At 45.8% G+C, this 22,494-nt stretch overlaps 1 protein-coding gene across 4 annotated transcripts in view; it reads left to right on the top strand.

Annotated features, from left to right (window-relative positions):
- The window catches only part of CPEB1 (cytoplasmic polyadenylation element binding protein 1), a 79,562-nt gene that overhangs the window by 23,012 nt on the left and 34,056 nt on the right, over window positions 1-22,494 (top strand). For 3 of the 4 annotated variants that reach the window (XM_039492858.1, XM_039492855.1, XM_039492856.1), the window contains exon 3: window positions 13,439-13,627. The exons of the other annotated variant lie outside the window; for it this stretch is intronic. In XM_039492858.1, the coding sequence (XP_039348792.1) occupies window positions 13,439-13,627 (189 nt within the window). The remainder of the gene's footprint in view (window positions 1-13,438; window positions 13,628-22,494) is intronic. 4 annotated transcript variants of the gene reach the window in all.

Raw genomic sequence — 22,494 nt, 5'->3', positions numbered from 1 at the left:
GCTCCTAGTGAAGACTCAGCTTTTTGCTTGCAAGCCCCAAAGAGGAGTGGATGTCTGTTCATCCAGCCTGCTGCTAGTAAACTTCTCCTGGGTCCTTTCAGCCAGTGGATCAAAGTGTTCTATTTCAGGAACAGTGGGTTTGGTTATGGATGTATCCTACTCCCTGGGCAGTGTGGAGCACAGCTGCCATAGCATGGTGAAAGCTAGAAACTAACTGGGCAGCTTTCGTTTAATGGGCATGTTTGTTACTCAGCCCCGTTTTGAGTTCCAGGTTATCTTTGTGGAGAGCCTTCATGACACACAGGCAAACTATGGGACTTTGGCATAAGTTTGCCTTGATCGATACACTGGACTTAAAATATCCAAAATGTCAAATGTGACTGAAGAGACTTCCATTCCAAGCACTATGTAATTACAATATGTAGGCAATATTGTTCCCTGTCTACCACAGAATGCTGTGGTCTTCACTGGCTTCTTTCCAAAGTGGTTCTTGAATTGGCAAAAGCCATAACACACTGGCTGAATGAGAAAATATGTAAGGGGTCTCTCTACAACTGAGACCTGAGTAAGTGTCTATCAGATCTCATTGTCTGCAACAGGAGGTTGAAATAAGGGGTGCAGTTCGCTTATGTACAGAGGATAACATTGCTGGACTTGTTTGTTTAAATATTAGTTTTTATCCACACACATGACTAATCCATGTCACCAAGAAGCCAGATTTATAGTGAAGCTTCCTAAGGTTTCTGCTGCATGAATGCAGGAGGCCATCTGGGATATGGTGGGTCCAAAACCTCCATTCCCATCTCATTTGCAGCACTACTGTATTTTGAGATGTTTCTAAAGTTGCACATAAAACACTGTTAGGCATTTCACTAACAGTTGAGCTGTGAACTACAATTGTGTGGTGTATATTTCACCACTTTGTGCACTCCTTACACTTTCGCCCAGCTTGAACAATGAAAAGTAGGCTTGCTTTGCTTTTTGGTCACTTTAACCATGTGGCTTTCATGCATCAGCACAAAGCTGCATGGTTGGATTGCAGAGCACTGCAGGACAATACTTAAAACCAAGCTGCCTCTAGTGGCATAAAATTAAGTGTCTATTAGTGTTGGGTCAGTCTTTTTTTAGCAACCTGAAGTTTAACCTAAACTTACTGACATGCCCAACCAAGGGTTGGGGTTCTTCCTCCAGCAACTACCCATCCTGAGCCAAAGAGGGATATGCTAGAGACTCTGCCACTCCACCATCACTACCATTTACTGCAGTACAGTCTAGTGCTATGATCTTGTAGCAGTATATCACTTAGCTGAGCTCCTGGTAAAAGGGCTTGAGTCAGCACGGGCCAGGTGATCTACACAGCTTGGGCAGAGGGCCACAAGACCCAAGCTATCAGCAGCCACCTGAGTCAGTTTATGGATGGTGTGGCCACTTCACAAGCATGGCAGCTTCAGTTACATCTCTCCTCTTGGCAAAGGGGAAGATGCTTTTGCTGAAGGAGCCCTGCCTTATCTAGTTTATATTAGAACACTTACAGTGAACCAGGAGTTTCCATATTTTGGAAAATGCAGAGTCCTGTATCAATGAGTGCACACTTGCATGAGGACAGGGCATTAGGTGGGGTCTAATCAGTACCAGTTCATGGTATTTAAGCTAGAAAAGATAACATTAATGTTCAGAGGGGTAGCTGTGTTGGTCTGGGTCTGTAAAAAGCAGAGTCCTGTGGCACCTTATAGACTAACAGATGTATTGGAGCATAAGCTTTCATGGGTGAATACCCAATTCGTTAGACACATGTACAATTTGTCACTAGTCAAGAATGACAAAGCTCATGTTGTCCATGTGATTCTAATTCTGCCACTGTGCAGAAGCAGTAGGATCAAGATCATTTACTGTTTCTTGTAGAATGTAGTCATAGCTGCTTTGTCCAAACTCTTAAGGACTGAACAAGGCAGGATCCTGCAGGAACTGTTCCTCACTCACCATGCACCTTGGGCCTGATTTCCCTTTTGCCATGTGTGTGACACTAGTGCAAAGTGACTGCAAAAACCACTGTTTGGATTTGGTAGCATTGCATACCCACTGCAGGGCAGTGGAGAGTTAGACCCCTTGTATTGGAAAGATTCCTGAGTTCCCTCTGGTATATAGTGCTAGAAGATGCTACATGTATCTGGCTGTAGAAAATCCTATAGTGCAGTTGTATAACTAAATGCTAGATCATAATTCACATGCATAAAGGGCAGCATTATGGTTCTGCGTGCATTCTCAAGTACTGCCTGTCTTCACTAGAGAGCCTGACTTGCAACTGTAAGAGTTAATGTAGCTTTTATAGATAAAAACTGTAGTACTAAAGCTCCTGGGGGAAAAAAGCTAAGAAAAGGACTTAACCCAGTAGGGGAATCATTCATGCTTTAATTTGTCTGTTGCCAATCTCCATTGACTTTCCCAGCTCAAAAAAAATCCAGGATAAGATGCCTCCACAATCTTTATTCTACATGGAGTGTAATCCTTTTATGCATGCTGAAAGGGGCTTGTGCCCTTTTCACTGCTACTTAAATAGTTGTCTAGTGCTATTGAGGAAGTGCACAAATGCATGTAAAGACCCTTCACTTCAAGAGTGGAAAGATGTGCAGACACAGGAAAGGGAACAACATTGTCTAAGCTTGGTGGTCCTTCTGCAGATAAAGCTTCAAGCTTTCAATTGACTGGTGTAGTGTATATGGCTGGAGAGTCATTTAGACTCTAAGTTTCACATGGAGGAAAAACTAATACCAGTGGGACTGAATGCTCCATACTAAGCCTACCAGTATGTCAGCCTTTTAAAAAAGGTCACTGTTTTCTTTGTGGTTAATCTTAACCAGTGTTAAGACAAACAGCTGAGTTTTATGGGGCTGTCCCTAGTAACTACACAACTGCATATGTTGAATGAATAGCTCCAGAAGTTGCCCAAAACTCCGTTTTAGTCACTAACAAACCAGATTACACAGATGTCCAATACAGCATTATATTGGTTGCTGGCAACACCTGCTCTAGCTGTAGAACCTGACTGATATACCTGCAAGTTCTGTGTTAGAGGCTAACACTCCTGAACATTTGCCTTTTAGTCTGCAGCCTGTGCTTAGTCTTAAAGGTGGCATTTTTACAAAGACAATGGCATGGGGGGGACCTGTGTGCTAGGAGCAGGGACTAAGTCTAAACTGCTCCAATCCTTAATCTCAGTTGAAGTATTTATCCTCCATCTACATCTGTGCCTCAATCCCCCATCTGAAGTGACTTGTCAAAGGCAGAGCCAGGAGTTTAATCCAGATCTCCTGAATTCCAGTCAGTGTCATACCCACAAGACCATTCCTCCTGAGCATAAGGAGAATGCCTTAAGCAACTCTTCTTTTGGGAGAGAAGAAAGTGCACTTCCTATTATCTCAAATTAAACCCCAGTTCTGAGGGTCTGGAATTTGTAATGGGGCAAATTCCACTGCTAGTCCCTAAGGCAGTGGTGTCAAATGCCTACCTCACAAGAATTGTTGATCCAGCCCATAAGGGTCATTCTGCAGGATCCAAGCTTTCATTTTAAGGTTCTTCTCAGTCACAAAAGTTAGACACTTGTTAAAAACACTACAGATCACCAACTAGCATGATCACAACTCATACCATTCCCCACCTCATTCAGTGTGCAACTACAGGGAAATATTCAACTAAAATGCCAAGTGGATTGGATTTCTTCACCTGCACTGAGTTTGGGCTCTTGAATACTTCTCCAGCATGTTGGTGTCAGTTCTGTATTTTGGGGCACTGCTTCTATCTTAAAGCCTTAACCATAGTTCTGCAGGGTATAACATGGATATTCTAGTTCAGGCACAGGTAAGACTCAACAGTTGAAGATAACTTGTGACTTACCTGGAACTGGGCTAACATCAGGAAAGCTGAGTATTGTTACTTAACGTGCATGGTAGGAAATGCATAGCATCTCAGATATCAGACTTTAAAGGGTGACTTTCTGTGTGGACTCCAGTAGCTGTTTCCAGCAATTCAGTAAATGGGTCTCCATCAAATCTGACTCATCAGTGATTAGAAGCAGATCCCCTCAACTCTGGGTAGTCTAGTAATCGTCTTAAGGCTTGTCTACAGCATAGGGAGTAACTTCTAAAGTTAACGTGTTGCCTATTGATCTGTGTGGATGCTGTTGGTGCGCCTTAAAGCGCACTAGGGGACCTTTAATGTATTACCTGCAGTGCGCACCACCTGGTTCCACACTGACCAATTGTGTAACATGTTGGTGCAATTTAAAAATCACACCCCTGGTATAGGCAGGCACTGAGATGATAGCCCCTTCTCCACCAGCTGATCTGGTAATGTTGTCCTTCTAGTATGTTTGCATTGTGTAGTGCTTAGCTGCAGCTGTGTTAGCTGGAATGGCTCCTCTAGCTGATGCAGACTTGAGGTTCTCCTGCAGTGACTTCCTGACTGTCAGTGAAATGGATTTGCATATGATTTAGGCAAGTATGTCCTGTGGAGTCTGACTCCCACTTTCTTCTGCTGCAGAGCCATGCCTTTTCTCTGTGGTTCTTGAAATTGTCATTAATCATTGGCCTTTCAAAGTTTTCAGTGAATCACAAACAAGGTAAACTCCCCACTGGCTCTGAAGCAGTTAATATACCATTAAATGTTAAGTTTTGGCACTATTCAGAATGTCTACACAGTAAAGAACCCCATGGCTGCCCTATGCCAGCTGACTCCTGCTTGGGCTGCAGCCCATTTCATTGCTGTGTAGACTTCCAGGCCCAGGGACTGTCCTATCCCAATGGGTCCCAGAGCCAGGGCTTCAGCCTGAGCCTGGACCATCTACAAGCAATGAAGCAGCCCCACGGCTGAGCCTCACTGGCCAGCTGTGGGTTTTTGCTGTGTAGACATACCCTCAGATTATGGGAAAAGCAACATTTAACTGAAACCCTTTAGGGTAGGGGTGGCCAACCTGTGGCTCCAGAGCCAGGGCTAGAGCTACGGGCCCAACTTTCCAGTATGCCAGGGGGTGCTCACTGCTCAACCCCTGGCTCTGCCACAGGCCCTGCCCCCACTCCATCCCTTCCTGCCCTCTCCCCTGAGCTGGCTGTGCCTTTGCTCCTCCCCCTCTTTCCCCAGAGCCTCCTGCATGCCACAGATGGGGAGGTGCTGATTGGCCAGGCTGCTGGTGGATGGGAGGTGCTGGGAGTGTGGGGTGGGCTGCTGACATATTACTATGGCTCTTTGGCAATGTACACTGGTAAATTCTGGCTCCTTCTCAGGCTCAAGTTGGCCACCCCTGCTTAGGGTTTCTTGCCTGGTCCCTAGCTGCAGAAAGACCCACTAGCTACAAACAATACAGATCTCCAGGATTCCATGCTCTTAAACTAAGGGCTTGTCTACAGTTCATGGCAAACTGGAGTGCAGATCCACCCCCACTAGCATGCTACAGACTGTCCATGAGGACCCTGCTGAGTTAATGTACTTTGACTTAGTCCCATTTCATTGAGGATTTGATTTAAAGTGAGTTAATGAACTGTTAATGGTTTGAGTAGAAGCTGTTGTTCTGTATCCACAAAAAGAACAAGAGTACTTGTGGCACCTTGGACTCAAATTATTTGAGCATAAGCTTTTGTCACTAGCAGTCTCCTTCAGCCCCCACTAAAACCTCTCCAGCGCATCAAAGATCTACAACCTATCCTGAAAGACCATCCCTCACTCTCACAGATCTTGGGAGACAGACCAGTCCTCACTTACAGACAGCCCCCCAACCTGAAGCAAATACTCACCAGCAACCACAACAAAAACCCTAACCCAGGAACCTATCTTTGCAACAAAGCCTGATGCCAACTCTGTCCACATCTATTCAAGGGACACCATCATAGGACCTAATCACATCAGCCATGCCATCAGGGGCTCATTTACCTGCACATCTACCAATGTGATATGCCATCATTGGCCAATGTACATGGCAGAGGGGCATTGCTGGCACAACTGGACAGTCTCTATGCAAAATAGTAAATGGACACACATCTGACATCAGGCATCACAACATTCAGAAACCAGTAGAACACTTCAACCTCTCTGGCCACTCAGTAACAGACTTAAAGGTGGCAGTTTTGCAACAGAAAAGCTTCAAAAACAGACTCCAATGAGAAACTGAATTAGAATTGATTTGCAAACTAGATACCATTAACTTGGGCTTGAATAGAGACTGCGAGTGGCTGGGTCATTACACAAATGGAATTATTTCCCCACGTTAAGTATCCTCACACCTTCTTGTCAACTGTCTGGAATGGGCCATCTTGATTATATCTACAAGTTTTTTTTCCCCTGCTGATAATAGCTCATCTTAACCTCTTAAAGTTGGTATGGCAACTTCCACCTTTTCATGTTCTCTTCATGTATATATCTTCTTACTTTATGTTCACTTCTATGCATCTGATGAAGTGGGCGGTAGCCCACAAAAACTTAAGCTCAAATTTGTTAGTCTCTAAGGTGCCAGAAGTAGTCCAGTTCTCTTTGAACTGTTAATGTGTCAGCAGAGTCCATACAGTGGCAGGCTAGTGTAGGATAGATTCACACCGCAGTTTGCCATGAAATTTGTGTAGACAAGCCCTTAGTGTGCTAAATGTGAATTCTCAGACCTTAGACACTAACATCCTTAACTCCTAGTTCAGTTTCATTATGGGCAGAAACACTTTAGCAAGTGAATTCTCATTCAGTGGCCTAAAATCATGAAAACCAGTGGCCTAAAAACCAACTGAAGTATAGAAATCTACACTCAGAGCTAGAGCCACAAAGGGATTTAGGTGCCTGGGTCCAAAATTTAGATCCTCAAAACCCCTGCCCAGCTGCTATCTAACCCTGCAGGTGCTTAGTCCCATGGCATTTAAACTGCTGCTGGGTGTGCACACAGCCCCTTAGCCCTGGTACTTAGCCATGAACTGGGTGTGGGTCTCCTGCAAGCACACCTGCTGCCTCATGCCTCTCCACAAAACACTATCTGAGGAGGTGGCTCTGATTCTTAACCCAGTGGCTAGAGCACTCAGCCAGGATGTGAGGCCTGGTTCACTTTTTCCTCCTTAGCCTGGTGGGGAGCAGGGGCTTGGACCTGGGTCTGATTTATTCTCTCTAGTAGAATGCATGGCTGAATCAGAGCAGAGGGAGATGCCTGGTCATCACTAGAAAATAGGGAGATGGATACCTGCATCAGTAGGAGAATCTCCCTCCTGGCAACATAGGTCCTGCCTACAGTGAAGCACAACAGTGGCACAAACCTGAAGGCACCTGACTTCCTTTGAAGGGTGGGGTTACGCCACCCCCACTTCCTATTGGCTAGCCTAGGTTGTTCCCCACTCAGCTTGCTGGCTTCTGGGAGCTCCATTCTTGGGTACCAGTGCTCTCATGCAGTGTCTATGGAGCCTAAAGCCAAACTTGAGGCTGTGGATTTTGCTAGGTGGCAGGGTGTTGAGCATTGCAACATGGCATCTAGGGATCAGCATGGATCTAAACCACAGGGTCTTACAAAGAACCTGAAACTTCTTACCTTCTGTGAAATGAGGGGCCTTCTAATGGAGGGTTAGCTAAAGATGCCTATCTACATCCTGTGCCTCTGGATTTGAATGTTCACTTGACTTGTGCTTCATGAGGTCACTTGGTTTGAAAGCTGGAACTTGGTAGGGATGCAGGAGTGCGCTTTGCTAGACTCTTGACTCTGATTTGATAAGATGAGTGTGAAGGCAGCAGTTGGGGTTTGTATAACTGATCTGTTTGGGTGCAGGTGGAGACAGATTTATACAACTTAATGGTGCAAAAAAGGCCTTTTCTACATTAGGTCCTAATCACCTTAATCTTACTAGAAGGCTGAATACTGGAGAGCTAGGGAGGTAGTGTTCTCAAGCAGATTCTGGAAATTGTATTATCTAGCATCTTCCTGCATGACCTGTACCCATCTTTTGCAAAGCTGGGACCCTCTTAAAAGTAAAGCATGTGTCATACTAATTGTCCATCTATAGTGAATGGATGCAGGAAAGCTGTAGATGACCTGAATTGCCAGGCTTAAAAATAAATTTAAGTTGGAGTGTTTCAGGCCTCTCTCATTATAGCAAGGAGGACGTGAACTCATTCCTTCCTCTGCAGGTCACCTTAAGATGACATTGGAAGTGTTAATTACTGGCAGCCTTTCTTCTGAAAATGTCTTGTGGTCTATAGGGTGTTGAGTTCACACCATACTGGCCCAGAGTGTGCAGAGTCTGACTTGAATATGCTCTCCAGTGCAGTGGTTCTCAGCCTGGGATATGCAGAGGTCTTCCAGTGGGTCATAAACTCATCTAGATATCTGGCTAGCTTTACAATAGGCTACATAAAAAGCACCAGCAGTCTGTAGAAACTAAAATTTCATACAGACAGTGACTTGTTTATACTGCTCTATGTACTAGATACTGAAATGTAAGTACAATATAATTATAAAATCAATTGGAATAGAAGTATGGTAAATGAGAGCCTTTTTCAGTAATAGTGTGTGACTTCTGTATTGTCTTTTTTTGTAAGCATGTAGTTTAAGTGAGGTGAAACTTGGGGGCATGCAAGACAAATCAGACTACTAAGTGGTCTGGAAAGGTTGAGCACTGATCTAATGCATAGCACCCTTTCCCTTCTATTAAGCTTGGAGGTCAGGACAAGTTAGTCACTGTGGTAGTTTTAAAGCACAAGTCATCAGTGGAAAGATAATTCCCACAGACTTGGACTGTGGCACTCCCATAAACAGCATACGTAGAAATGTTGAATAATCATGAGGGCTGAGTTATGGTTGCTGTGGGAACGAACTGAATTGCCTGAACAGTGTCTAAACTCTTATGATGCTGTATTAAAGGTCTGTCAGGCCTCATCTGAAAAGTTGCCCCTTCAACTATACTACTAGAACTAAAGTAGTTCCACACCCTAACACAGATATAGGTAGAACATAAGTGTTTCTTTGGTGTAGCTTACTCCTGTGCAGGAAGGGAATAAGCTGTATCAGTATTGCATGGAAAACTACATGAGACAATCATGCAGGTTGCAAAGGCAAGCACTCAAATTAGAAAATGCTAGGTTGCCTCTGCAATTTCAGCTCAGTTGCCTTATCATAAGGCATATGCATAGTATGTGATTGTGCTGAAGACTATCTTTTTTTCCCACAGGTCACATTTCAGTCAGTGCACAGAATGGCTAGTGCTCAGTGAATAAGTAGCTATGTAATATTTTGTGTTCACTGTTCAGTGTAATCCTAGGCCTCGTACTGCATGCTAGTCAAACCCTGCTCTAAAGATAATTATTTCCTCATGGGCTTGTCTGTGGTTCTCGTCTCTACTGTTTGAGGCTTCAAACATTCCTGTGAGTTGAGGGAGTGGTGGGATCCCTATTGCCCAAGTTAAGGTCAGATGTACTTACTAATTTGGGGTGCCCAATTTGAAACCTCTACAACCTGACTTTGTTTCAGAATACTCAGCATTATTTAGCACTTCATTGTGTTCACAGCACAGCTCCAATTTGAATTCATCTGCAGCCAAGAGTGGTCAGCACATGTGTAAATCAAACCAAGGTTTTTAATTGGGCACCCAGAAAATGAGGAACACTTAATGACCCCCTATGAAGTTTTAAGTTGTGCCCAGCTTCATATAGACATTTTGTGGAAGAGGCAAGGATAGGATGGAATTCCTCAGGAGCATTTAACTGCCATAACCATGAGACCCTCTGTCACAGATCAGGGGTGCACAGCCTAGTGGCCAGAGTCCATCACTGTCAAGATGGGCCACCACTTCAGGTGGGGTGGCAGCCAAGATAGGGGGACCTGGGCCCTCCCTCTCCACTGGGTCCCAAACCAGAGCCCTGTCAGTGGCAGGGTTGCCTGCCACCATCTCAGCAGGGGTCTGGCTGAAACACACTGAGTTAGCCTCTGGTTGTCCCAACTCCCTGCAAAGACTCCTACCCACTTCTCTGCATCTCATGGCTTCCTAGTTCCCTCTGTTCCTTCTTCCCTCAGTCATGTCCATTGCCTGTGAGTTGAGGGTTGCTGTCAGCTGGCTGGCCTCTGCATCAGGGAGTGCCTGCAGCCTTTCAGCAAGGGCCAGCAGCACACCACCTTTCCCTATGGTGGTCTGCCAAGATTGAGCCAGGCTGCTCCCTCTTATACTGGTGTTGCACTTTGAGCATGCCCTGTAGGGCCATGGGGGCATGGCTTCCTCAGCCCACACTGCAGGGTTAACCCCTGCAGTCCCAGTGTGGGACATGCATGCCCCATCACACCCTCCTTTCTCTTTCTGCAGTTGTCTGCCTCACTCATTACTCCCCTCCCAACTTCTTTGACAATTGAGGCAGGGATCCTACAGGCTCCTTCACTAACAGCTCTGACCTGTCTCCACAGCAGCTGCATTCCATGCCGTGAATGAGGCAAGGTCCTGTGGAAAATGGTCTGTTAATGTGGTGAGACTGTGGTAATACATACATGCAAGGGGGCTAAATTAAGGCAGCACCTGAATTCTGGCATTTCTGAACTTGAGTTCTTGACTTGGCAGTGTTCTCAAGATAGCTTTTGCATGTAACCACCTGGACTTTATTTGGTTCATTTTTTAAAAACGTTGACATCTTGACACCCCATGGGTCCCAAGCTGGGTCAGAGCCTTTGGATCCATGTACTGACCTCTGCCAGTTGAGGGAACAGAGTAACTGACTGCAGTAGTGCCGTCCTCTGCATGGAGCAGCACTAGTGGTGGAAGGGTCACCTTGCCAGATATTTGCTGGCAGCAGAGGAATAGAGACTTGGGAATTCAGTTCTATTCCAGGTCCTGGAGGGGAATGTGCCCTTCTGCCCGTTCCCTCCAGTTGAACCCTTTGTGCCCCTTACCCCTTTTACCTGTACAAGTTTTCCCCACCCTAGCTTAGTCCCAGCCCTATTCTTCCCACTTATCAGGCTTCCAATCCCAGTCTGCTTGCCCAGTAAGTTTTAGTGTCTGCTCCAAACTACTCCACTCCTAGGCTCCTTGCCCAGCCAGTTCCCAGTCCCTCCACTTGCCCTACCTCTTTCCCAGTCCCTGCCCCCACCCACATTCCCATCCCCACTAACTCCTAGTCTCCGTCAGTTTTCTCATCTAATCTGTCCTCAGTTCTCCTGGCTCCTTATCCCAGTCTCCCCCATCTGATCTCCGTTCCCCCTGCCTTGAAATGACTGCCTGGATGTCAGCTGAAGACAGGGACTCCATGCTCTGTTCAGTGGCCAGCCCTGCCCTGGCCCAGAGCAGCCATTATGGGGAGAGCCACGCTTCACCCAATGGCCAGTGGCATGTGCTCTGTTGGCCTGGTCAGCACTAGGAGCTATGAGGCTGGAGCATGTGCAGGATGGGATCTTGTTTAACAAATCAAATCCCTGAAGTCTCTTCTCAGCATGTGCAAGCTACAGTTTTCAGAGGCTTGTCATATGGGGGGATCTACAGATGGATGGCGGCAACAGCAGCTGCCTTTGGGTCAGGGATGTGCCTTTTGCCAAATTCCAGGTTCCTGCTCCAAAGCATGGGCAGGCTAGAGCATTCCAAAGAGTATCTCCAGAACTTTACAACGGGAGAAATAGCTCTTTTCCGTACCCTCACTCTTGGAAACAGCTGAATGCTTAGGCTTATCTTCAGAGAAATGTCTATGGAGGCTGATACGTGGCACAGAAAACTTCAGCCCCAATGGTTACAATTTGGCGAAGTTGCATGTAACTGAAAATGGCCTCATTAAGGTTGCCCCAAACTTCCCATTATAGGCAGGACTACTAGCCCTTCCTATAATAAGCACCTTTACATCATTGTGTCCACATTAGAGGCTGTACTAGTCTGACAATCATTTTAAAATCTACAGTGTTTGTAGACATTGGTCATGAGGGCAGTGGGGACAGAGTGCTGGTTTGCCAGCAGGTGTGGCTGCAGCATTACCATGTCATATCTCTGACCTGCAGGCCCCAGACTTCCCACTGATCATCAGATACTGTATATGATAGGAAACTTTGGGGTTCCCAACTCCCTGTGAGGTTTAGGTAGGGCCTGTCTTCTACTGTAGCATAAACTTGGTTCTACGTTAAGGTATTTGATTGGTGTCAGCTTCTGGAGCTGTGCTAGTCATGTAGACCAGTAAATCACTTGGGATTCTGCTATGGGGCCGGAAGGAAGGTCACAGGGCTGAGTACCAGACTGGTGATGCCTGGGGTGGCTGTAATTACACGTGACAAATGTGGCAAGCAGGAGTCACTGCAGCACCCTGCTGAAGAGGAAGGGGGCGGGGTGTTCATTGGATGGCATGCAATGGGAGGGGTTTGGGAGCAGCATGGAGGAGACTACTGTCATTCTGCTTGGGAGCTGGCTTACAAATGTCCTGCGTGACTCAGATTTTTGGGTAAGGTAGCTGAGCATCTTGTGGCTTAATCAGCCCCCAGATCTTGCATCAAACTGGCATTCTCACAACAAACTGCCTGCATTTCTCTAGCATGCTGGCACAGACTCCTAAACTAAGGCAGGAATCCAGCCTCTTTAATAGCTCTGGCTTGTGTCACCTTTTCTCCCCCCTCTCCCCCATGGGAGGGGAATGGGGTGGGGAAGGATAGAAGGTCAGTGAACCATGAAAATTCCTGTTGAAATGTGAATTGGGAATTCTGCTCTTTCTGGCCAAGTTTCTTTCCCAGTGTGACATGCAGACTCAGACTGGCCTGCAATATATGCACTTCTCTTCCTAGTGCTGAGGATTTTTTTGAAGGTTATCTATATTATTGAATAGTAAACAATGCAGAGTCAGGGAGGCTCAGTGGCCAAGTTGAAGCAAATAGATTATGCTAGCAGAATTGTGAAGCTTTGCATTGGGTGGCTGAATCGGGGCTGGAGCCAACAGCTGGAGCTGGTCCAGGACTAAAGTGTTCTTGGGTTTGTGGGTGGAGGGGGAGGGACAGGAGAGCTGGATAGCACTAAACTAGTGGGTCTGAGCTGCTGCAGCTGAGGATTGCTGTCTCGAGCCTCTTTTCCACTGTGCTGTAGCTCACGGCTTATTTGTGCTGTCTGCCTGTCTTGATTTACTGTAGCTGTGCCTTTTCCTTTCTGCATGCTGTGTCATCTTCTAGGGGAATCTATTCTCTCTACCTTTATTCTGTAATAAATGATGCGGTTATATTGCATGCCTGAGTGACGTCACTGTCAGCACAGTAAGCATCAGCAGCCTGATCACATGCTGGCCCAGTCAGTAATGCAGACGGGATAGGAAGGTGGAGGGGGGGCAGAGGAGGGAGGGGGCTGGTTCCTGGACATATGGCTGTCTTCTCCTTTTGGGGTGTAGTTGTTGGTCTCAGAGGCTTCATCATAGGGCAGGGTCTGGCCTGAAGCTTTGGCAAACTCCTCCTAAAAATCCCTGAACTCTTCAGCTTGTGTTTGTTCCACCTGAGCAGACTTCCAGGACTCTGAAGGAGCAGTGGCAAGCAGGATGCTTTTCCCCAGCTCTGCGCAAGAGTCTCCCCGTGGCCTCCCGGACACAAACGACCTGTGCCTTGGCCTGCAGTCTCTCAATCTGACAGGGTGGGACAGACCATGGAGCACTCAGGACTCTGATACTGCAGCACAGACCAGCACACAGTCTGGTGAGTCGCTCTCTGCTTACGCACAGCAACAGTTGTTGATTATTTGCTTTTTTTAAAAAGTGAACCTATTGCCCAGAAAGTGGCTGTTACAGGAGGAGGTTGACTGGTTGAGGGATTTCTCTTAACCTTATAAATACTCTAAGTTTGGGGGACAGAATAAGGGGAGGTTTTGGTTCTGAATGTTCTGCAACTACTCCAGTCTTGGCTGGTGAAACAGGAAAACTTACAAAATACCCAGGCTTCTCCTGATCCTGTGATGTCTGGGGAGGGATTAATGTGCTGATGGGCAAGAGGCTTTATTAAAAAATCTGCTCATACCTTCCTTCCAAGAGAATTAGGGTATATTTGAAGATTGAGCTAAACGCCTACACTGAACGCCACTGCAGTGTGGAAGTGGTGTTAAACTTGCACCACTCCAGATAAATCTTCTAGTAAATTGCTACCTGGGCAAAATAGGGTGTGCTGGCAGAAAGCTCTCTACAGGGGGAGCTGCTTGTTTGCAGAGGGACCCCCTGCCTGGCAGCAAATGCTGCTGTAGCACACAAGCTTAGGCTGTTGCACTCTCTGGGTCTGCTGCCTGCACTCTTCATATGGGGCGTGGACTGAGCTCCAAGTACCAAGCTCAACCAGAAGGTTCCCAGCTCTGTAAAAGGGCTTGGCAGGACTTTTTTTCTCTAGTCTCAGACTAAAACAAATCATGTTCTGGGGAACAGCACTTTGTCTGCAAGAGTTAAAGTCTCTGCTGCCATGCCCTCACTCTGCTCGTGGGGGAAAGTATTGGCTTCTTTTGCATTTTCCCCCTTCCAAACTCTGTTCACCCTGGCTTTCAGCTGGGATCTAGCTCAGAGCACCAGCTGTATGGAGTGCTCTAGGTCTGGGCACTAGTTTTCTCTCTAGAAATTGAAGTGAAGAGCAATGTTGTACTGCTCAGTCTTCTAGACCAGGATTTAGTGGTGTGGCTGGGTAGGGTGCAGGAGGGGGATGTGGACTCATCTTTCAGGTCCTTATAGTAAAGATCTGGGAAGAACAATCTCACAGATGGTGTTACATTCACTGAAGTATCAGTCCATGGCAATCTCCTGCTTCAGCAGAGTTTGCACAAGTTCAGCCTGGTTGCTACAGAAACTCTTCTTTTTATAGAAGCAACCTGCTGCTTTGGTTAAAAGGCTAGTGCATCTTTGTGCATTGATGGGGTGACATTGAAGGCCCCAGGCATATAGCAGGTGCTGATAGGAATGTGGGTTGCAGTGTCTTCTCACACTCTTCATGGGGGTGGCCATTCAGGGGTGGTTCTGGAGGAGTGGAAGTGACCCTACTTAGGGAAGGTAGTGATGTGAAGTGTTGCAGGCTGCTCTACTGGCAAGTTTCATGCCAAAGCTCATGATTTGTGGGAGCATGTCTCCCTTCCCACTAATGCCTGTCACTTGGTTGTAGCAGTGGATCACAATCTACTGGGGCAGCACCAAATGTCACTTCAGATACTGCAAAACTGATCTGCATGGTACCCTGAGCAGGGCTCCTGCAGCTTCCTCCCATGGCTGGGGGTGGGATTTGTCAGGTGACTGTTGCAGAAGCAATGTAGCCATGCAGGGAGGGAGCAATGAGTACTAAACAGGCTTATGCACAGACCCCCGGAAAGAATTTCCTGTTGAGGGGTCTTCCTAGGAGCCATTGGCACTCCAGTAGGTTTGGATTCCTGCCTTCCTGTGCAGTCCAAAAAAAATCCAGCTGGCTTCCCCTGGTGACCTGTAAATCCTCCATGTAGCACTGAACAAGGGACAGTTCTTCCCAGGCAGCAGTTGTGCCTGATTTTCTCCTACCTTTGCTAATGTCTTGTCTGTCTGGCCCTTGCCAGTGAGCTGATGGCTGACTTTCCATCACTCAAACAGTCCTTCAAAATGGTGTGGGGGAGAGGAAATGTGAGTTCTTAATCAGAGCTGAAAGGAGCAGCAGCCTTGGATAATTAATAGCATACGACATATTGGGAAGTGTCAGGCACCTGGGTACTGAATCTGGATTATGGAAGCTTAATTAAGGCCCTGTGAACAGCAGTTGTACATAGGTGCTGGAACTGAGGGTGCTGCGACACCCCTTGAATTGAAGTGGTTTCAATCAGATACAGGGTTTACAGTTTGGTTAAATGGCTCTCTGCGCCCCTGCAGTTGTAACCAAGCCAGCAATATCCAAATCTGACAGTACTTTCTAGCATTGTTACAGCCATAATGTGTATAAGACATAATGCACAATGGCAGTGCAAAGCAGTTGTGTGACAGCCTCTTGCTGCTGCTGCTCTGGGCCCCACATGATCAGCTGTAGCAGTCTCGGCTGTTCTTTCTCAGCCAACATCCTGCCTGGCTGTTTTGACACAGCCTCCATTCTTACTAGCTACTGATATTTGCTATTCAGTGGGATGAAATGGTACATTACTCTTTGGAAGATTTTAAAACTGTATTTGCATGCTGAGGAAGCAGCAAATTTTTAAAAATTTGCTATTTATGCAACACAGATTACACCCCCCACTAGGGACTTCATATGAATTCAGATTGTACAGAGCAAAATAACCTCTGAATCGATAGAAAATTCAACTGGAAACTAGTCTGGGGTACTCCAGTGACCTTCCTGATCACTTAATTATTTTGGTGTCTGTAGAACACATCCTTCACAAATAAGGTACTGAACTTCCTACAGCTCTGTAGTGCATCACATATTTGAGTTCCTCATTTAATAGGCTCACAACTTGGTGGAACTGATGGCAGTGAAGAACTAAGTACTTGTGATACTAAAATACTCAGGAGCACAGGCCTCCTGAATGCAAGGGCTAAGCATCTTGCAGAGGTGAAACACCCTGTTTGAGGCGGAGGACACAGAATTAAAGCCTCAAAGGCTTGCATTCCTCCTGCCATCCAATCACTATCCATTGTGGGACTTCTACCCCTGTAATCTAGGGGAAGGGAGTTTGTTTTGACATCACATAGACTGACCCATGTGCAAACTTGCCATCTACACATGGGGAAATGTGCATGGTCTACAGGACCCATATTCATATACCCAGAGCCATTTGTTGACAGTACCATTGCAGTCACTAGTCTCTCCACCCCTGCAGAATGTGCTGGCTACAGTTTCAGTCTGCCTTGCTTGGTGCAGGAGACTAAATGGAGAGGCAGGAGAAGTGGCACTTGAATGAGTGACCATGGCTTGCCTTGCTGTGGGTATGGCATATGCTTGGCTCAAGAATTGAAAATGCTGGCATTGGTGTGCAGCTGTTCCATTGTTTGTCTGCACCTCCCACATCTGCAGAGTCCCCTCCGTCCCTCCCTTCCTAGAACCAGGGAGTTGCCATGAAAAGCTTTGTGGAGAGGTGGGGGGAGGGGGATTCAGACCGCCTCTGGAACACTTTGAGAAGTGCCATGTGAAATGGCTTCTCTTCTGTTTGTGAGGGGTGGGCGTGGGGGGGGGGAGGTATTTCCACACTTGAGACCTTCAAAGTCTTCAGAGGGGCCAGCAGGTATGGTTAGCTGGTATTGCCTGGCCATGCCTTGTGTAGCAAAGGCAGAAAGCAGCATGTAAACACAGTCTAGTGCCTGTGAGTAATCTCTGGCACTACAGTGATGCAGGTATAGATTCCCAGCTGGCTGCCCCAGTCACTCAGTGGTGCTGCAGCTGGCATTTCAGCACTGAGCTGGGGTGATCAGAATCGGGAAATCCTGACTGCAGATGCACTGGGCTCAGCATTGGGTTGTCTGTCTCTAGAACCTGGCTGGGAGGGGCAGGTGCTGCCAGCACACAGCAGTTGGGACCGTTCTAGCAGTGACTCAGCTGTATAAATCCACAGGGAGCTGGCCAGGAGGATGGAAGTGCAAAAAGTTATCAGTCTAAAATTATGATGGCTGATGCAGTTTCCTGCAGTGCCAGTGCTTGAGCATTGAGCTGGAATTTGTGTGCTCTAATCTGCAGGACTTTCCCTAAATCTGCATACAGCTCCTGCCAGGTGCTGTCTGTACCTTAGCCTGAAAAGGAATATCTGGCAATAGGGAAACTATACAGGTGTCACCTTGTGCCTCCTGTGGAACTGTTGTACAGATATGCTTTATATTGCAGTTGTGTACAGAGCTCTGGTTGGGGTAATGGCACCATTATGCCAGACACAGCAGACTAGGCAAAAATGCTGCTTTCGTTTTGCAACACCAAGGAGTTTTCTCTTGTAGTCAGACTGCTGCTTCATGCCTCCCCAGGGGCTGGGAAGCTGCTCAGTCCCAGGACATGGGAGTTGTAGTCAGCAGGAAAATGCACTGCTACATTGTAGAGGAGACAATCCACCTTTGAGAGGGTGGAAGAAACTTTGCCCCTCTGCCAAGGAGCACCTTCTGCTCCTGAAGCTGCTGTCTTGCCTGGGGAGAGCCCCTATTAGAGATAGCAGCTGCCGCAGTCCAGAATTGCTGCATCTATTGGCTATAGGATTTAACTGCTGTCTTGTGGCAGGAGAACACTAAACCCACTGCTGCCACTAAAACTGTCAGACTAGGAATATTGACTCAAGTCCCAGAAACCTGTTCTCTTGGAAATAAATGCTGGCCTTGGATGCTTCCAGCTAAATATCTCCTGTAATACAGTATTCCTTTCCCAGTTTAATAACAGTAAATCTGCAGTGTTCATAGCATCCAGGGCACCTGTTTCTCCTTGGGGGAGGTAAAGGGACACTTGTATCAGGACAGTGGAGGAAGGAGATTCAAGTGCTGGTTTAGTTTGTATGCCTGCATAATTGATAACAGTAGCACACAAGGAGATGTGAGGTAGAGCCCTGCAAGGGGCTACTTTTTAAATCCTGCTTCAACCCACAAAAACCTTAGATCATTCAAGAGACAGCTTCCCTCACTGCTTAAAAGAACCAGTTGGCTAATATATAATGGAATTCAGATACAATTTTTACCATTAAAAGAATAAAATCTTGCTTAAACCATGTAAAAATATTTAACTCCTGTTGTCATAAACATGAAATCTCCATCCCTGTCCTAAATTTAAGAAAAATAAAGGTTTTAATACTTAAAGAGAAACATGCTTTACATTGTTGAAATTCTGGTTGAAAAACAGACGGTTTTCCCACAAATTACTGCAGTCTGGTTTTATTTATTCCCCCATGCAATCCCAACTGTAACAAAGTACATTTTTACCCTCCTGCTATTATGGCCACAGGTCCTGTGGGATCCAAGTTGGGCTGCAAGCCTCTGATGGGAGGTTTAACATGTGCTCAGTCTCTCTACTCTCACTGGATGGTATGAAGCCTGTATGCTGTTAACTCAATACCTGGCATGAGTATGAATGCCAGTATTGCCATACTGGATCAGACCACTGACTCATCTATCCCAGTATCTGCTCTCTAGCTCTAAAAAGTGGTTGATTATGCCCTGTATCATAGGGTCTGTCTTTTAATCTAGTTTGGATAACCAGATGTTATCCATATAGCTGATTAGCAGGATAAAAATAAACACTTGGCCTCATCTTGTGGCAGTGCATTCCATAGGTTGACTATGCATAGCTTCCTTTTATCCATTTCAGACATTGCTTTGTTTCCTTAGTTGTCCCCTGGTAAAGAGGAGTGCTCGACTACCTTCCCGAATGCTTGCTTTATGTATACTATCCTGTCTCTTCCTGTTCATTAATGTCCCCTTCCGGATGCCCTCTATGGCTCTGACTCTCATTCCCAGTCTCTAGCCATGTCTTCTCTCCCATCAGGGTTTGCCACTCCACAACTGGGCTTCCCCCTGTGCCGCAGTTAACTGGGTCTCATTGCCAGTCAGACTTGGCTGGGGAGGGCTCTGAGTCACTACAGGGAATTCTTATTCAGGTGTCTGCCTGGTGGCTTTTGCCCACATGCTCAGGGTCTAACTGATTGCCATATAGGGGGTCAGAAAAGAACTTTCCATCCAGTCAGATTGGCAGAGACCCTGGGGTTTTGCCTTCCTCTGCAGCGTGGGGCATGGGTCACTTTCAGGTTTAAACTAGTATAAATGGTGAATTCTGTTTAACTTGAAGTATAACTTTAGTTGCTTGACAGACATAAACAATTGTGACTAACTGCACTGTAAATAAAATCCATTTAAATATTTTTGAATGTTTTCTAAATTTTCAAATACATTGATTTCAGTTACAACACAGAATACAAAGTGTACAGTGCTCACTTTATATTTTGGTGGGATGATTTAGTTGGTGTTGGTCCTCCTTTGAGCAGGCGGTTGGACTAGATGACCTCCTGAGGTCTCTTCCAATCCTAATCTTCTATGATTCTGATTTTTGATGAGTATTTGCACTGTAAAATAGTTTGCACTATATTACTGTATTGACTGAATTGAAATCTTTATCATGAACGTGCAATTTACAAATGTAGAATTATGTACAAAACTTCTGTTTTTTGAATGCAATGTAAAACTTCAGCCTGCTAGTCCACTCAGTCCTACTTCTCATTCAGCCAATTGCTCAGACAAGTTTGTTTACATTTACGGAAGCTAATGCTGCCCTCTTACTTACGATGTCACCAGAAAGTGAGAACAGGCATTTGTATGGCACTGTTGTAGCCAGCATTGCAAAATATATTTGTGGCAGATGTGCTAAAGATTCATATGTCCCTTCATGCTTCAACCACCATCCCAGGGGCCATGCATCCATGCTGATGACTGGTTCTGCTCGATAACCATCCAAAAGCATTGTAGACCAGCATATGTTCTCTTTCCTCATCTGAGTCAGATGCCACCAGCAGACGGTTGATTTTTCTTTTCTGATGGTTCAGGTTCTGTAGTTTCTGCATGGGAGTGTTGCTCTTAAGACTTCTGAAAGTATGCTCCACATCTCATCCCTCTCAGACTTCGGAAGGCACTTCAAATTCTTAAACCTTGCGTTGAGTGCTGTAGCTATCTTTAGAAATCTGACAAAACAGAGGTACCAATGAGATCTGCAGCAAGTGTTCTTAAAACAAAAAAGCTGGGTCATCTGAGACTCCTATAACATGAAATATATGGCAGAATGCTGGTAAAACAGAGTGCAGGGATGTACAGTTTTCCCACATGGAGTTCAGTCACAAATTTAATGCATTTTAACAAGCATCAGCATGGAAGCATGTCCTCCGGAATGGTGGGCAAAACATGATGGGGCAGCATATATGGCACATAAATACCTTGCAATGCTGGCTACAACAGTGCCATGCAAATGCCTATTCTCTCTTTCTGGTGACATTGTGAATAAGAGGGTAGCATTATCTCCTGTAAATGTAAACTTTTTTTTTTGTCTGAGCAATTGGCTGAATGAAGTAGGACTGAGTGGACTAGCAGGCTCCGAAGTTTTACATTGTTTTATTTTGAATGCAGTTTTTTGTATATAATTCTACATTTGTAAGTTGTACTTTCACGATAGATTGCACTATAGTACTTGTATAAAGTGAATTAAAAAATAGTATTTTTCTAGTGCAAATATTGGAAATATACACTGATTTCAATTACAATACAGAATACAATAGATGAAAATGTAGAAAAACATCCAAAATATTTAAATTGCAGTTTTAATCACTTAATAGAACAAACTGAAATTTATTAATCACAATTTAGTTTTTGAGTTAGGTGTGTGAGTTAACTGCAATTAATCAACAGCCCTAATTTAAACCATGATTTGAGGACTTCAGTAACTCAGCCAGAGATTAGGGGTCTGTCACAGGAGTCTGTGGGTAAGGTTCTGTGACCTGTGATGTGCAGGTGGTCAGACTAGGTGAAAGGGACCATCATGATCTAAAGTCTGTCCTCTTCAATAAAAAAATATCTTCAGTCTGTCCTAAGAGCTGGCTTCCTCCCCTGCTGCCCAACCAACCCAAAAAAGTAACTTGTCTTAAATGAATGGATCCAGAGAAAATCAAACCCTACCCTTTACAGGATAAAATCTGATTGGGAGAGGTGCCAAGGACTGAACTATGACCTCTCAAGGTCCCTTCCAGTCCTATGATTCTAGCTCTTGACTATACCTGGAAGACACTCGGATACCACAGCAATAGGTGGCAGTATGTAGACAGTGTAGGAAAATTCTTACTTGTTAAGAAGGGGCTTAGGTAACAGACATCACATTAAGTGCATCCGTGAGGGTTCAGTGCTCCCCAGTGTGGCAGTCTCTGCTGCTCTAGGTTTTGGGGGAACTTGCTCCAGGGCATACAGCAGTCTCCCTTTCCCCAGAGCCAGAGGGAGCAGACAAGCCAGTTAGTGCTCCCCTTGCTGCCAGCGTTAGGCATGCATCTTGTGTGCCCAGGAGTAACCAGTACTATCTTGCACCAGTAACTTGGGGAAGAGACTTCAGCTCTCTGCTACTGGCTCAGCAGCACAGCCCTTGAGGGATTGAGTTCCTGTCCCATCTTTGCATCACAACAGTAGTGGCACAACTGTCTGCTTATGGGGCCTTTCTGGCAGTTGTCACTTCCCCATGTGGTGTGTGACCTGGGGATGCTAACTATGGTATATCAGAACAGGCCCACCTATAGTGAGCAGGTAGAGCTGCCGTACTAAAAGCTACTGTTGCTCAACAGAGTTCAGGGTTCTCCTTCCTGCAAAAAACCAAACCTCTTCAACCCTGGAACATGCAGACTCCCATAGCTGGTAGTGTGACTGAATTTAAGAAATATATAGGAAGGTTTGATGCCTTTTACTACTGGGCAATACAGAAGAGACTTCTAATGCATTGAATGCTAGATGGTTGTGCTGAGGCATCCAAGACAAAAATAGAAGCCTATCACCAGTCATAACTTCCTGGACTAAAACCTTTTGCATCAGAAGAGATCTGCAGAGCAGCAGATTGGTCTTCAACTTGTACAATTGTCAGACCCTTCTAGCTACAGCCCCAAT

This window comes from Mauremys reevesii, linkage group 10, assembly GCF_016161935.1.
Source record: "Mauremys reevesii isolate NIE-2019 linkage group 10, ASM1616193v1, whole genome shotgun sequence".
Lineage (NCBI taxonomy): Eukaryota > Metazoa > Chordata > Testudines > Geoemydidae > Mauremys > Mauremys reevesii.
Note: the sequence above shows the minus strand (reverse complement) of the source record. Positions and strands in the feature narration are given on the sequence as shown.